Source organism: Octodon degus, unplaced genomic scaffold (assembly GCF_000260255.1).
Source record: "Octodon degus isolate 3935 unplaced genomic scaffold, OctDeg1.0 scaffold00032, whole genome shotgun sequence".
NCBI classification, from domain to species: domain Eukaryota; kingdom Metazoa; phylum Chordata; class Mammalia; order Rodentia; family Octodontidae; genus Octodon; species Octodon degus.
Window position 1 is genome coordinate 15,845,704 of NW_004524608.1, and position 16,955 is coordinate 15,862,658.

At 38.8% G+C, this 16,955-nt stretch overlaps 1 protein-coding gene across 3 annotated transcripts in view; it reads left to right on the forward strand.

Annotated features, from left to right (window-relative positions):
- The window catches only part of Acvr1c (activin A receptor type 1C), a 116,483-nt gene that overhangs the window by 50,627 nt on the left and 48,901 nt on the right, over window positions 1-16,955 (forward strand). The window contains exons 2-3 of one of the 3 annotated variants that reach the window (XM_004629906.1): window positions 9,605-9,844; window positions 14,257-14,487. The exons of 1 other annotated variant lie outside the window; for it this stretch is intronic. In XM_004629906.1, coding sequence (XP_004629963.1) covers window positions 9,605-9,844; window positions 14,257-14,487 — 471 coding nt within the window. The remainder of the gene's footprint in view (window positions 1-9,604; window positions 9,845-14,256; window positions 14,488-16,955) is intronic. One more of the 3 variants, XM_004629907.1, reaches the window with a different exon arrangement.

Sequence of the window (16,955 nt, forward strand, 5' to 3'; positions counted from 1 at the left end):
AAAAGAAAAAAAAAAGAAAGAAAGAGAAAATATTCTCTAGATGTGGCATGTATTACATTGATGTGGACTATGCCCCACTTCTCTGGCATTCATCCCAAACATTGTTCTCAGTGAACACTTCACAAAGCAATCCATTTGGATGCAGTCTTTGAACCAATTTAGGAAATCATAAGAGTATGAAAAACTGCCAAGCAAGTGTTTGAAGCACACTGAAGGCTGTTTTGAAAGTGTGGATAAAGGGAGGCTCAGGATGAAAATTCAGAGGACTTCCCAGTGCTCAGCATGACTCTCTGCTTTTTGACAAAAGAAATTATTTCTGTTGACCTCATTAATGAGGTAGCTTTCAATGTCTTAACAGTAAAGAACTCCTCAGTTTCAGCCATACATACTATTTGTATTTTTCATACCCGACACTGCCAAGTAAACAAAGGTCCTTAGTCCGAAGTCAGAAACCTGTGTCATAGGGTTATGGGAAGTTGAATGGACAGGACATCACTTTGTCATTCAGTTGATGATGGTGGCCCTACTCCAGGAGTCAGATCAGGAGCGGACCAATCAGGAGCGGCCCCTTAAGGGCCCAGGGAGATAGCTCAGTGGAATAAGCACTTGCCTGGCAAGCGCAGGGTCCTGAGTTCAATCCCCAGTACTGAAAAAAAAAAAAAAAAAGCATCTTTAGCAATATTATTATTAAGTACATTTATACTGGAGAACATTTCAAAGCCACAGGCTAGGGGAAAACACTTCATTTTGAGGAGTAAAGTGGGATAAGAAGGCAGTTGAGGACTTTGTACTTTGAATTTATAAGTTCATGGACCAAACCTTGCAAAAAGTTACCATTTCCCTTGGGGAAGCATTTTAATAAAAGGAGGAAGAGTAGCTTTAGGGCTAACTGGTTCCTTTAGTGGTGTTTTGGGCCCATTTATGTTTTTGTAACTACTTTCTGTGGTAACTTTTACAAAAGAAACAATAACCTTGAAAAGTTTCATAAAATGCACTTTTGATGAACATCTCTATTTTATTCGCCTGAATTTGTTTTTAAACAGCTACGGCTGTCTAGCCAGTAGATATCTCTTTAGTTCCCCTATTCTAAAAGACTTTTTGTAATTGTTCCATTTTAATGCCTCAGGTTTTAGTTAGTAGAATGCCTGTCATTTAAAAACTGTGGGGAAATATGTATGTAAATTGAAAAACAATTTTTTTTGCAGTGCTAGGAATTGTACACAGAGCGTTGGCACACGGTAGGCAAGTGGTCCACCACAGAGCTGTGTCCCTGAATGTAGCTATTACAGAAAACAATTTTTCAAGCCAATGACCAAGATGAATGATTTGAATCAATTTCCTCCCAATAGTATATGGGAAGAGAAATATAAATGTGTTAAGTTGAGACCATATAAATCTCATAGATATCAACATTTTTGTGCCTTTGTTAAAGAAGGATAAATAGTTGGGAAAGGTATTGTGAAGGTTGTGCCCACATTTTTTCATTTTTTTCTTCTCATCTCATGAGTTTGCTTTCATAATCCACCAAATAAAATGCCAAGGGGGTCATGGGTGTATCCAGCTCTCCAGCAAGATGAGGTACCCACACTGGTGCTGGATTCATCAGTGCAGGGCCACTGTTGCTTTCACCACCACCAGACTCTTGCGGGTCCCCAGGAAATGCTGCAGAATTCAAAATGAAAACTTTCTTCTTTCTTCCTTCCTTCATTTATTCCTTTCCTTTCCTTTGCTAATAATCATCCTTCCAGATCCATAAGCTCTACGTTCATGGATTCAATCAGTCACGAATTGAAAATACACTATTCAAAAAAAGTTGCGTCTTATACTTCGTTTTTATACTTTTCTGCTGGATGGTTAAGACCAAAGTAAAGCAGGACTTATGCAACAAGAGTTGTCGCTTTTGGGTCTGAGAAGGTCAGTGAAATGCCCTCAGGATTTATCCTGAGATCCTGTACCTCAGATTGTAGAAGCTTTGTCAGTATCAGCCATGTGAATGAGTCACGGCCGTTGCTTGGACAATGTGCTCTCTGTGAAAGCCTGAGCAAATGTTTTCTTTCCATGTGACTCTCCTTAGGCACACTCTACATCATTGATCACTTTCCTCTTTGGCCCCATAATTTCCTTGATCAGAAAATTTGGGACACTACCAAGTTACATCTTAATGAATAGAGGGATTTGTTCTAATGGTGTTTGTAAATAGGATATCAAGTCTGCATCTTGTACAACGATTAACCACTAGGAAGAATGTATACAATATGTTAATTATTGAAACTGTCCTACCAATTTGGTTTGAAACTGTCTCATTGCTATTTGTTTCTCAATAAAATTATGGAGGGGCTGGGGAGATGGCTCAGTAGGATAAGCACTTGACTGACAAATGCAAGGATCTGAGTTCAATCTCTGGTTCCACCAAAAATAAAATAAAATTAAATTAAATTAATAAAATAAAATAAGGTCAACTTATTAAAAAAATTATGGAAAAAAACTATGCTTGAAAAAAAAGTTGCATCTGCATGGCACAGATACAGGCCTTTTTCCTTGTTCTTCCCTAAGCAATACAAATATTACCTAGCACTTACATTGTACTAAGTAATCTAGGGGTGAAATAAAGTGTGTAATAGCTCAGGTGTAGGGTACATACAAATACTGTGCCATTGTTATATAAAGGACCCGATATTTGTAAATTTTGTACCTATCCACCAAGGGATGACTGTACTTCCTTTTACTCCTTTGTTCAATGTATTTTGGAGCTGATACATGAGAAACTCTTGGTGAACTAGTTGGTCATACATCTAGGCTTATGGTTTTCCTTTTCTCTCACTGCCCCCATCCTCTTCTATTTAATTTTTTAGGAGTGAAAGAATTTAAGTTAGCAATGCATCACTCCCTAGATCTCAATTTTAATATTTAACACATGCCCTCACAGGGCTGTATAGTTCATGGAGAACTAAGTGTGTCCAGAAAATCCTCAAATTAGAAATTACCAAATAGTAAGAGTTCTGTGATCAAGCATGCTGAGTTTGTTTAGAAAATATATTCATTAAGGTAACTATTATTAAAATGTATTCCTAACAGCATTATTGTCTTCTACCATGATTTGTGTAGTGTATAGATTATATTCTTTTATTTCTCTCCTATGAACATTATAATCAACATTTGGTTTACAGTGTCCTTTTACAAATGTTTGCTTTTAAAATTGCTCAGTGTTTAAGGAGTTCTTTCTAGATGATGTTGCTAACCTTTTTATAGCTGAGTAATCTTTTTTTTCCTTACTAACTCATAGGAGTAAATTTGTGCACAAACGTGGAAACATCACCCATCTGTAATGAATATCTCGAGAGTGGTAGTCATCATAGAGCGGAGCACTTTTATGGAGATTATTCTATTTTCAGGGTTGCTCACCTTTTGCCTCTTTATTAGTTGCCATAGTGATGATATGAACTCTGTTTAATAGAGCTTTGCTAAAATGAAGACAGTCAATAAGCCTTTTAACGCTAATGTTTATATTGGCAGTTCCTAGTAACACATATCGAAATAAAATTTAGCCATGTAAATATATCCAATAGTGGAATTTTATCTTTAAAAATAAGTTTAGATGGATCCTTTAAAGGTAAACTGAATACAGATGCTTATATTTTGTGACTTTCCTAGAGAACCTAGGTTGATACCTTTGTGAAGATATGGAACGATGGATGCAGTTTGAAATATTATTTAAAATGGACAATAATATTCTTTTATAACAGCAAAATCTAGTGTTTGCAAGAATCATGGCTAGTGATTTTCGAAGTGAAGCCATCAGTGAACTCTTTTGGTACATGACAAAGAGTACTGAAGGCCAAGGTCCCCTCCTGTGCACCTGTACAACTTCTGATAATTCCAGAGAATGCTGAAAGTTCAGAGAAGGAAAGTTGGTGATTGGGCAGAATTCACAAGGCAGGGAGCAAAAGACCCTGGGTTATGTTTCCAAAGTTAATTTAACAATGTTATATATTTTGCCTACTCATAGTACATTGAAATTTTTAAAGATTATGGTGAAACTTCTTCTTTTGTATTTTTTGACACATTGTAAGTTAATACAGTAAGTTCTCTGGCCTTGTCAATGAAAAGGTGGCCTACGTAATGGCTCAGTTCACAAAGCCTGCTGTCACCATCATGTGCTTAGATGCTGAGGTTCAAGTATCATTCTGATGCTTCTCAGATGTGATCTCTAGTGCTCTTCCTGGACTTCACTGAGTTGGTGAAGTTTCCCTAAGCTTCAGGGGCAGAAGGAGGCAGCCACGAGTGGGCATTCTTTTTCCAGAGCCTCTGTTCTCCTTGATGTTTGGGAACCTGTTTTGTCAGTTTTATTCTCAATCCTATCAAATATTTCTTAAGGTTTGTTTTTAAAAACCAACACCCCTAGCGGTAGGACAAGGAGAGAAAATGAAATTGATGCTGAGGTCTTCTTTCATGAATGGAAAGGAACTGATCAGTGTACCAGTTTCAAGTGGCAAAATAACTTTAGGAAATGGGAAATAACTGTTGTCAGAGATTTGTCATGTATCACTTTTTTTTCCTAAGTAAAAAAAGAGTCAAGTGGAAGATGAGGCTTCAGTAAAAGATTTCACTGGATCTAATTTATTTATTTATTTATTTATTTATTTATTTATTTTTGGTACTGGGAATTGAACTCGGGGCCTCATGCTTGCTAGGCAGGCACTGTGCCAATGAGCTACATCCTCGGACAAATGCTATATAATTTTAAAAATTTGCACTGCAGTTCTATTTCTATCCTTATTTGATGTTAGTAATCACATTTATCTTTTATATCTTTGCAATACTGAGGCTCAAACTCGGGACCTTGTGCTTGCCAGGCAGGTGCTTGTGCCACTGAGCTGTATCCCCAGGCCTGTTACATTTATTTTTGGAGGACAGAAAGTCTCAGCCTTTACTTGTTAGGAGCCAAACTGGAGCTCTTGTGATACTACTCTGTTAGAACTACTTACTGGTCATCTGTTATGTGCCAGGCCACAGTGCTTCAGAACCAGAAGGCTGACTTCTTCCTTTCACAAAGTAAGGTTAGACAATAAATCAGTGAGTATGATGTGACCAGCGATGCTGTGACCCAGGAGTTAGGATGAAGGAGGAAAGGTGCCTGCAGAGTGATGGGGAAGGAGGAGAAAGCACAGGGAGGTGTCAGCTAAGCTCCTCACCTCCCACCTGGCAGGTCTTCGTCATTATTGTTGCTTTTCTGCTGTCCATGCAAAGACAGACACTAAGAATAAATGTAAATCCTATCTCTTGTTGCCCCAAACCCCATGGTATCCGCCCAGAATAGAATTCACAGCCCTTCTCTTTGCTCACAAGCCTCCACATGGTATTTCCCTTTCCTACCTGCTTGACCCAGTCTTTGGTGTGTTTCCTTCATTTACTGCACTTCAGGCAGAAGATGATCCCAAACTTGCCATGTGTGCTTCTGACCCATGGCCCCTTAGGTCATATATCCTTGCTGTTTTCTCCTGGGAACTCATTCCTGCCCAAGGACCTGAAGTGGTTCCTCATTTTGGTTTTTCTTTTTAGTACATGTTTAGTGCATGTAATGAAGAGTAATTACATCCACCCCAGGGAATCTGTACATACACACACTTCCTCATTTGACTTCCACTTCCTACTTCCTTCCCCTTCCCCTTTTTCTCCACACCCCTTTCCATCCCTATGGAGTCTACCTTTCTCTTTCCAAACATCTCTTTTTGAATTCTACTTTAGATCTTTCATATGGGATAAACACATGATATTTAACCTTTGTCTTAATTACCCTTCTCTCATTGCTGGGACAAAATACCCATCACCTCAAATTAATGATTTATTACTGGTTTATTTAGCTCACAATTAGTGGAGATTTCAGTCCATACTTGGATGGCTCCAAGGCAGACTGGTACATGGCAAAAAGCAGCAGCTTATGGTGGCAGAAAACAGCAAAGAGCAAAGGAGGAACCGTAGCAGCTGCCTTTGTCATTTCTTCATATTATAAGCAGGCTACTCTGAGGTAGGGGAGTAGAACTCAGAATTTCCATGCCCTCCTCTTGCACAGGATGAGGATGTTTACAAGGTAAAAGCCCTGTTTTACTGCTGAGTAATTTAAACTTCTAAACTTCTCAAGTTGACAGAATGTATCAACCAGAACAATCCACTAGTTGTCAATTTGGCAACTAGACACATTTCTTTAAACCAGTTTCCAGGTACAAAGACATGCTTATTCTTAACATTTTATATCTTTTTTTTTTGTTTGTTTGTTTGTTTGCAGAACTGGGGATTGAACTCAGGCCCTTGTGTTTGCCAGGGAAGTGCTTATTCCACTGAGCCATCTCCCAGAAAGGTGTTTGATATCTTTTTTTTGTTTGTTTTTTTGTTTATTCTTAACATTTTACAACAGAGACATTATAACACAGCTTTAATAATCCTTAAGAACCAGTATTAAGACCTATCCACATTGTATTACACTAGAACGATAACTTTTGCCCTTTGGAACCCAAAGAGTCATGCACATCCTTTGCACAAAAGGTATTTAGTCTATTTGCAAGAGTTGCCAAAGTCCTTTTCAGCATTGCCGAAAAGTCCAAATCCCAAGTGAAACACTTCCAACATTTATCTGACTAAAAGTTCCCAACAATAACCATGCCACTGCCTCAACATTCAGTTGCCTTGAGGCTTCTTTTGCACGATTAATAGTCCATGTGCTTAATCTCAGTCTCAGGCAAAGTCTCTGGACAGGAGCAAAATTCAGACAAACTTTCTGCCAATCCATAATACAAATCATCTGGAGTACAACGACCAATGCAGTCCTTCTTTCCAGCAGAAACCTCCCCAGCCTGGTCTTTATAGGCAGTATTTCTATCAGCATTCTGGTCTTCTGAGCTCTGACAAAAATCTCCCATACACAACAGCTGAAGCTGTTCTAGTGCTTCTCTTTCAGGTAACATCTCTGAACCTTCCCTATCTTTTCCCATAAGTCATTCCCAAAGGCTCACAACCCACATTGTCAAGTAGAGTCACAGCAATGGCCCCATTCCTGGTACCAAATTGTGTTTTAGTTGCTTTTCACTCATTGCTGGGACAAGATACCTGACACCAAAAATTAGGGAAGGAAAGCTTATTTGGTTCACAGTTAGTGGAGGTTTCAGTCCATAATCAGCTGGCTCTAAGGCAGAGTAGCACATGGCAGAGAACAACTGTTCCTGATGATGGAAAACAGCAAAGAACAAAGGTAGAAGCAGCTACTGCCACTTCTAGCAAGCCTCTCTCCCTTCCATGCTGACTGTGAAGACCACAGTGGAGCACTCCATCCTTCCTCTGTTCCCTTTAAGTGATGAGTCACTCTAGGGTAGAACCTCCACAGTCTAGGGAGGGGCCTCTAAGCCCGAGGGTGTGGAATGGCTGAGCCAGTTTAGTTCAGCTTTTAACTACTCAAGTTGACACACTCAAGTTGTCTGATTTGTCAAGATCTATCCATTTCCCTTCACAAGTGGCTCAAATTTATCTTCCTTTATGGCTGAGTAGTAAACTTGTATGTATTTATACCAAATTTCTTTATTCACCTGCTGTGATTGCTGGGCATATAGGCTACTCCTATAATGTAACTACTGTGCTGCCATTAGCATGGATATATGCATGTGTTACTGTTGTATGACTAACTCTTTCATAAAAATACTCAGACGAGGTACCTCTGGGCCAAATAGAATTCTCTTTATAGTTTTTTGAGAAACCTATGTACAGATTTCCATGTTGTTTGTACTAGTTTACCTTCCTATGACAGTGTGGAAGGGGTCCTTTTTCCCAACAACAATTGTTTGTTTTTGATAATAGCCATGCTTACCTGGAGTAAGATGGAATCTCAGTGTTTTGGATTGTACTTTTCTAACGGTCAGTGATGCTGAAATTTTTTTCATTATACTTAGTGGCTATTTGTACTTCTTTTAAGGAATGTCAGTTCATATCATTTTTCTATTTTTTGACTGATGGAGTTTAATTTTCTTTTTTTGTTTTTGAGGCATTGTCTCACTTTGTAGTTGAAGCTGACCTTGATGTAGCCCAGGCTGGCCATGAACTCACAGTTGTCTTCCTACCTGAGCCTCCCAAGTGCTGGGATTGCAGGCATGTACCACCATGTCTGGCTCCTGATTCCTTCATATATTCTAAATATTTGTCCTCTGCTTGAAGAGTAGCTGGCAATGCTTTTTTTTTTCTTATTCTGTAGATCATCTCTACTCTGCTCGTTGTTTGCTGTACTGTACAGAAACTTTAATTTGCTATAGTTTCTGTACTATTTCTTTGTGTAATTAGGGTTCAGTTCAGAAAGTTCTTGCCTATGTCTTTAAGAGTTTTATCAACTAAAGCTCAAATGAATTTTTAGACTCCTTTTTATATATACCAATGTGTTCAATTTACCATATGAGACAGAGAGACAGAGAGAAAGAGAGAGAGAGAGAGACGCCACACACATACAACATGAGTTCTCTTAAATTTCTCCTTCTTTATGGCTGAGTAGGCCCTATATATACACTGCATTCACGACTTGGTGAGCATGCCTTTCCCCATATTCACAGATGGAAAAACTTGACTGGAGCAGTTGGGCGGCTGAGTGCCAGTCCTCTGCGGATGAGTGTAGGGGGCAGATGTGTGTCCTGCGCTTAAGCTGGTTCTTTTGCTGTGACTTGCTCTGTGGCCTGCAGTGAGTGTGAGAGCTGGAGTGGTGCTGTGCCCTTGTGTCCTTCTGCAGACAGCACTCTCCTGCCTTCCAGACCTGCTCCTGTGGTGTAGCAAGCTGGTGGCTTCTCCAGTCCTAGGATGGGGCACCTTCGATTGCATGAAAGGAAGGGTGAGGATGGTGTGGCCAGTCAAGTTCCCACCCTTTCTCAGGTTTCCAAAGGCCTGCTCCATCTCAGCCTTTTCCTTGGGCCATAACCCCTGAAGCTGTGTGCATCTGCTCTTTCTGTACTGGTTTGGGTGAGCTGCACTGCAGCCTGTCCTCTGTGCTGCTCCTCCCCAGCTCTCGGCCTTGTGTCTGTGCCTCTACACACAGGCCTCCCTGACCACTGAATCTCAATTGCCATCTTGCTTTTCATCTTTGTTGCACTTACCCCTCTTACCTTAGTCACATGTCTGTCTGCTTAGCAATGTATATGGGAACATATGCCCTCAGAGGAAGGATTTGGACTCTTCTTACCCTAGTGTCACACATTGCAAGAACCCAGCAATTATTTGGGGCGTGAATAAATGAATAAATCAATGAGTGAGTGTAGGGCTCTGCGGACATGCTGTTGAATAAGGGGTGAAAAAACAGGATATGTAAGAATGTGCAGCACTAAGGCTTACACAAGGATTTTATATGCCACTGCATTTCCTTGACCCTAGTTCTACATTTTACCAGCATACACATTCCTTGCTGCAAACTAATCTCAGCTCTCCCTGTTTTTGCTTATTGTATCTCAGAATCTTTGCAGGCCATACACTATGCCGCTGGATATTCTAGTTGTGAAACCCTGGTAATTTTCTTTCTGATTTCTAAAATAATTAAGATGGCTTAAGTTAAGGTTGTTGTGTCTTTTTTTTTTTTTTTTAACTGCAGCCTCACCAGACAGCTCCAAACTCAGATCCATGGAGCTGGCCATCGTTGTCACTGTGCCTGTCTGCCTCCTGTCCGTAGTTGCTGTGCTAACGGTGTGGGCATGCCAAGGCCGACAGTGCAGCTACCGACGGACACACAGGCAGAATGTGGAGGAAGCGCTCTCTGAATGTAACCTGGCAAATGGTGGAAAAACCCTTAAAGATCTGATTTGTGATGTAGCCGCCTCTGGTTCTGGCTCTGGTATGTGTCCACTGTCCATTTTGCAGTAAAAAAATAAAAAAAATAAAAAATAAAAAAATAAAAATAAAGTGTTTGTGAACAGAAAATTGCTTATGTATTATGAATTTCAACATTTAAAATGCTTGGTCTGGCACATGGTAAGCTCTGTACACCAAATTTCATGTAGATGGTGAGAAAAAAAATCACTATGATCTAAAAGTCCTCACTTGGCCTTGTGTGACTTTATGTGTTCAGGGTCTCATTTTCATATTCCTAAAAAATTTACCTTTGAAGCAAGAAGATAGTCCCTCATATGACTAATAATTAATCACAGTTGTTTTTTTTTTTCTTTTGGTATTGCTTTATAAGCACACAGGAGTTAGAGTTAATGTAGTAAAGTCAGTGAGTTCTGGACTTCAGTGAGAGTAGTGTTCTCAGAGCATCTTCCATAGGGCTATAAAGGTCGATAGAATCCATAGCCATCCCTAGGGCATGTGCAGGATGGGAACAGGGAGCCAGCTGGAATTGGCAGTAAGAGATGAATGCAGTAAGGGCAGATTCAAGACAGCGGCTTGGTGCTACTGGCTTTTGTTGCTTAAAATCAGATGATAACTCCTTTTCTCCTCGGTGGACTCTAGATATCCTGGTAAGACAATTCAAAAAGCCAGGCATAAATGAGCCTTTTTTGTCATACAGAGAATTTGAGAGTGACAGACCATGTTCTCCCCATAACAAAGAACTCTCTAAAATGGTAAGGGATTCCTTTCATTATTTCTGGGAATCCTGCCAGCACTTGGTTTTGCAGAAATAGGCTCATAGGCAAAAGTCCGGAAGAGCCTCTGCAGAAGCCCCTGTAGCTTTTCTTTTTTGGAAAGATCACTACTATTATTAATCCAACAAATTTTGAGGCCCTCCCCTGCCAGGGCCTTTACGAGCTTCTGGGCAGGCAGAGTTAACCTAGGCAGGTGGTGGAGGGGTGACCACATCTCTGTAAACATCTGCATTTAAGACAAAGCCATTTGGATTCATCAGAAAAAATGACGCATGACCGTGGAGGCCAGAGTCAGGGTATTTTTCTGCTTCTGGGGTGAGATTACTTGCCCCTGGCTAGTGTCTATTAGGTAATATGTTTTCAAAAGAGGAAAATAAGAAAGAAAATCTTTCCTTGCAAAGTTTATAAAACTAGGATCCAAATTAAATTATTGCATAAAAGCTAGCATTCTTTAAAAGTAATACTTGTTAGGATTCAGTATGCTTTCCTTCTTTTAATTTTTGAGGTCTACCATGTCCTATTTTTCTGAGCACTGACAACATTCTAGTAGAGAACTCTGATTTATGTTTAATTTATTGAAAACTTTTTATAATTTTTATGAGGTTCAAATGATTAAATAACCATTGATTTAATCCTCACCGAATATCCAGTATGCTTTTATGTTTGATTTAAAAGTAGCAAAATAAAAGATCGATAATAGGAAGTAGGGAGAGCTTTTCAAATGGGCTTAGGAACCAGAGATAGAGTAGGGAAGGGAGGAAGAAGGAAGGAAAGGAAAATAATTGAAGGAAGAAGAACAGAAACAAAGATTTTTGAAAATGTAATGGGGCCTGAGAATTGGAGGGAGAGGAGAGGTAAGGGAAGGATAGGGGAGAGAAGAGTTGAAATACGTATGTACACATGCCAACTCTCCATGATAAATGCAATCATTGTGTACTACAAATGTACTAGTAAAAATAAAAAAGAAAATGTATGTGTTTCAGACATTTTTTTCTATTGAAAGCTGATTGCATATGCCTGACAGTGACCTGGCTAAAATGTACCTGAAGGTACCTCTCTGCCTTTGATGATGAGAAATTGGGTTCATCTCAACAAGGCTTTGGCCACAAAAGCCCATGGGCGGGGGGGGTGGGGGGGAGGAGATGAGGCTTTTTTGCTTCCATTCTGCTTTTCTTAATTGGTTAGGGACCTTAGATGTGAGGCTGCTTTGTGAGGTGTTGAGAAAACAAGAATTATATAGCTTATCCCTGACCTGGTCAGGGACACATTGCAGAGAGATACAGTGCTTCTAAGAGAGAAAAGCAGATTGATGTTTTATTGGTATATCTTTGGGCATAGATTATGCCTTAGATGACTTCTATGAAACTAGGTAGCTTGCTTCTTTCTCTTATTGTAAACAGTTCTGATGGATGGTGACAAAAGATTGGCAGCAGCTTCTACAACCCCTGGGAAAAAGATTGAAATGAAATCTGTGTATCTTCAAATGAGATCTCTAGGTTTATAACACAAGAACCACCTCAGCCTCCTTTGTGATGCTTTCATTGAAAGATACCAAAGCAACTTTTTCTTTTTTACCATCTGAATTTAAAGGCTCTCCTGAGTGCTTTAATTTTGTTGTCTTTCTGTGTCTCTGATCTACACCATTGACTATGTGCTTGATCAGTTGCTGTTTGAAACACTGACTTACCTATTTCTTAGTCCATTTGTCCTTGTGTTGTTAGTGGTGAAACATTTACCAGTGTTGGTGCGTGTATATAAGGCTGAGAGGGGAAGGGGAGACTGTTGTTAAAATTTGGCTTAGTGATTGTTATTTTCATGTTTAGTGGATGGTCAAACAGTAAAACCTATCATATCCTACAAAAACAGCTCTTAGTGTCTGATGTGAGAAGTCTCTCTAAAGGGGAGGGTTATGGTACATCCATGGAACCATAAGGGAACAGAGTTTGGGTAGGAGTGTTTCAGTTCTACCAGCACCATAGACTGCTAGACAAGACCTTGATAGCTATTGGGCCTCGCTTTTTTAATCTCTAAATGATAAGGTTGAAAGAGGTGATTTACGTTTTTCTAACTTATACAAGTTTTGTTGTTCTTTAAAAGTGAACAGCCTATAGTGATTTAAATAGGTATATACAAACAATCCCAATTGAACTAATTATCTCTCACTAGTTGGCTCAAAAATGGAGAGAAATCCTTAGTATTCACATAGAAAACATTTGAGATTTTGCCTAAGGAGCTCCAGAAGTCCCTGACATGGTAGCTTGTGCTTTTGCCAAGGAGTCAGTTTGAACAACACATACTCAGGTGAACCAAAGGATTTCCAAAGAGCCTTCTGACATAGGCTTTGTGACTAACGGTTGACATTCAGAATGTTAGAGTTCTAGTCTGTGCTTATTTAGCCATAGGGGATGGTTCTCATGAAAGACGAGAGCATCTAACAACCTGGGTCTGGGGCTGGGGCCAAGCCCTCATGGGCTGCTGTCGCTACCCCTGTCATATGAGTGCAGTGACAGTAACTACACTGGCAAAGTATTTATCTCATAGCCTATTTACAAGTCTAATAATATCTACTGTGTAAATTATGCAAATGTAGAAAATTATAAAGAAGAATATTGTAATTCACTGTGATCCACCAAATAGAAATAATCCTATAGTATTTAGCATACTTCCTTTTCAGCATCTCTCTGTGCATTGAAGAAGCTAGATACGTTTATTTGCATGGGTAACATTTACCAGGCTTTTTTTATTTAATACTGTAGCAAAAGTAATTTAGTATGCCATTAAGAATACCTCTCTATAAATAGCAAAATTTTTATTGGCTTTACATAATCCTTGGTAAGATTAATGCAATATTGGGAGGGTTGCCAGTATTGAACACGTAATATCAGATGGTGTGCTAGGTACGCAACATGCCCATTAATTCTCATGTTATCCTCATAAAATAGGGAATTTTATTATCCCCTCTTTTTCTGAGAAGAAGTTTAAAGTTCAGAAAAGTTAAATAACTTGCTTATGGTTATCAGATGACTTGACACTTTTACTCATTGTTTCCTATAAATAATAATGATGTATTCAGTATGTTAACATCTTTTGTACTTTTGAAATTTAGCATAGAATTCTAGAGGGAGTTATGTATTCAAAGAATATAATTGTTATACATAACTTGAAATACATTTTATTGAACTTTTTATTCCACAGAAAATATGTTTTAGTGAAACATCATTACCTAACTCATTGAATTGAATTATTTACCTTTAAATTTTAATTTGGTTTGAAAAAATTCAGGAAGAATTCTTTTGCTTTCCCAGTTGTACCAGGAACCATATACTTAATTTTAGGTGTTGAAATATATTTTCTCATTTATGACTACCAGTGAAAGACAGTTCAGGGAAATTTACAGCAATTATTTGAAGTCAGATAAATTCAGCAACAGACTTAACTCCAGAAAATTTTGGGGGAGAGAATACAATTCATATTCATACTTTAGAGTATTTTCCTTAGCCTGCTGTGACAGCAAACTTTGCAATCATTATGCTTATTTGTTCAAATATGATAAAATTGGTAGTGTTTACGTTTTTTTTTTTTTTTTAAGCGAGAAGAAAGTCACCATGACAGTTCTTGCCTGCTGTTTACTTCTAATTAACAGTTCCACCTTTTCTATTAGGACTGCCTCTTTTGGTTCAGCGAACAATCGCAAGGACAATTGTACTTCAGGAAATAGTGGGAAAAGGTAGATTTGGTGAGGTGTGGCACGGAAGATGGTGTGGAGAAGACGTGGCTGTGAAAATATTCTCCTCCAGAGATGAAAGGTCTTGGTTTCGTGAGGCAGAAATTTATCAGACAGTTATGCTTCGACATGAAAACATCCTTGGCTTCATTGCTGCTGACAACAAAGGTATGTATGTCTTATTTGGATTAGTTGGAAACTGTTGCATTTCGTATCCAATGAAAATAAAAAATTTCTGTTTGAATAAAATCTATATAAAGGTCAAATTTTTTTATTGAGGACAGAAAATTCTTTTGTATTTCCCACAGGTAAATATATATAGCCAAACAACAAAGGACACACGAGTGCCATGAAATCATGATGATACAAGAGCCAGTTTGAGGTTTAAAATGTTTCATGGCTACTGTGGGGGTGGGAACCAGCCAGTAAAAGTAGAAGCCCTGATTGGAGCCCAGTCCTAGAGGCCCTGCCCTGAGAAGTTCATTGGTTCATTGACTTAGTTGCTTGGAGACATCCTCAAGGGCAAGGGATTCTGCTCTCTAGGGAAAAGGAATGTTATTAGGCATTTTGGAGAGCCATTATACAACAAGAGGTAGATATTTCAATACTTAATGACAATACAGACATACTAGTGAATGCTAGCTGCAGTTTCACCTTTGCGAATGCTGGATTTTTAATCTGTATAACAAACTTCCTCAGAATTCAAGTTTTCAATGCCTGTTTTCTGTAGATTATGGTAGAATTGTAGTAAGCAGGATAGTTTTAGTAACATTTTCTACCCGTGTTACTTTGAAAGTGATTAATATTTAAGGTTTAACCTTAGTAAGTTAAACTAGTAAACCCACTGGTTTCTGTTACTTTTTTAATGTTTTTAGTTCACTGGATCAAAAGGCATTAGATTTCTAGTGTTCTAAAATCACCACTCCTGGAATATTGTGTGTATATTTGAGTGATCTGGGACTGGATGTAAAGTCTGTGCGTTTCTTATGCGATCCCTTTCACCTCCTACAAAGCTTTTACTTACTCATTTAAATGAAAGCAAATGAGGAACAGGAGTGAGAAAAACCTGATCCAGTCATTCTAAAACTTATAACTCTAATCAGTAGACTAAAGCAGAATGCTGATGCAATCACAGTTACCTCATCCAAAATAAGGGGTGAAACCAATTATTTGTTGATGTCAAGCATCTACCTTCGCCTTTGAAGATTAAAAACTTGTGGTTATTTAGAGCCAATATAAGTTTCATTATGAAAGTATTCATTAGTGACTGTTCAACAACAGAGAGGCCATAGATAAGCCTGCTGATGATGCTTCTGATTTGCTAGGGTGACACTGATTAAAGCCCACATGAGATAAAAAACCATAGTTTTCAAATTTTTAACTATATACATTTTAAAATTACTTGTAAAATTTTGAAAGTGAGACATTCTCATTCAGCTATAAAGAACTTTATTTCCCCCCTCCTGATAATCTTGAGCCAAGCTCCATACTGGTTAGATTAATTAGCAATGCCGTCAGTTAAGTGAGTGTAGTTATATGGGTTGTGTTGCTGGGCTAATTCAAAATGATTTTTCTTGGACTATAAAATGGTATGCATAAAAGAGATCATCCTGCTGTTTTCTCCTTCAGCTTAACTGATCTACCTGTGTCACATTTCTTGCCATCACTCTGTGCGTGATACCAGATGGCCTCTAGCGTGACCTATATCTTTCACATGAATTCCTATATATTTTACAGCACTTACAGTTTCACTTTTTGTTCAGTTGTCTGATAAAGACCTTTATGGTAGAGGGCAAAGATAGCCCCTGGTGTCCACAGGGAGAGGATGGGAATAGGATAGTTGCGTATGTGACCAACTAAGGGAGTGTTATCATATTGTCACAGTTGTATCCCTAGGGAATTTTATATCTACCTAGATTTGGAATTTAAATCTTTGGGTAACAAGCAGCTTCTGATATAAAGCATTTGGAACTAGAGTTTCTTAGACAGTGTTCTCTATAGATTTCTTTCCTAGAGTAGCAAAACTAATCAGGGTTGCCAGGTGATTGTAGGGACTTTTAAAAAGACTTTAAAGAAACATCAGGCAAATTTCTCTTCTGTTAATTTTTTAAAATGTTCTGGATTAAGGGCCAGTGAGATAGCTCAGCAGGCTAAACACCTGCTTAGGCAAGCATAGGGACCAGGGTTCAATCCCTGGCACCACGTGTGGTGCCCTGGGCGCACTGAGCCAGTGACTGAGTCCAGGTGTGTTGACACACACCTGTAATCCTAGCACTTGGGAAGCTAAAAACAGGAAGATCACTACAAGTCTGAGCTGCATAGTGAGATCCTGTACCAAAATACAAACATACCTACATACACACATACATACATACATACATACATACATACAATTCTGGAGTAGCTTTTGTTTAAATGATGTAAACTATTTAAAGCTACCTAGCTACTGTATTTGGCTTTTAATGTAACCCTTTGGGGAGATCAATCACTTCATATTTTGAAAGGTAAATAGCATTCTTAGAATGCTAGACCTTGGGCTGGAGAGATGGCTCAGTGGTCTAAAGCACCCACTTAGAACAAGCTTAGCAAAAGCATCAGGGACCGCGGTTCAATCCCCCAGCACCACATGCCAGCCA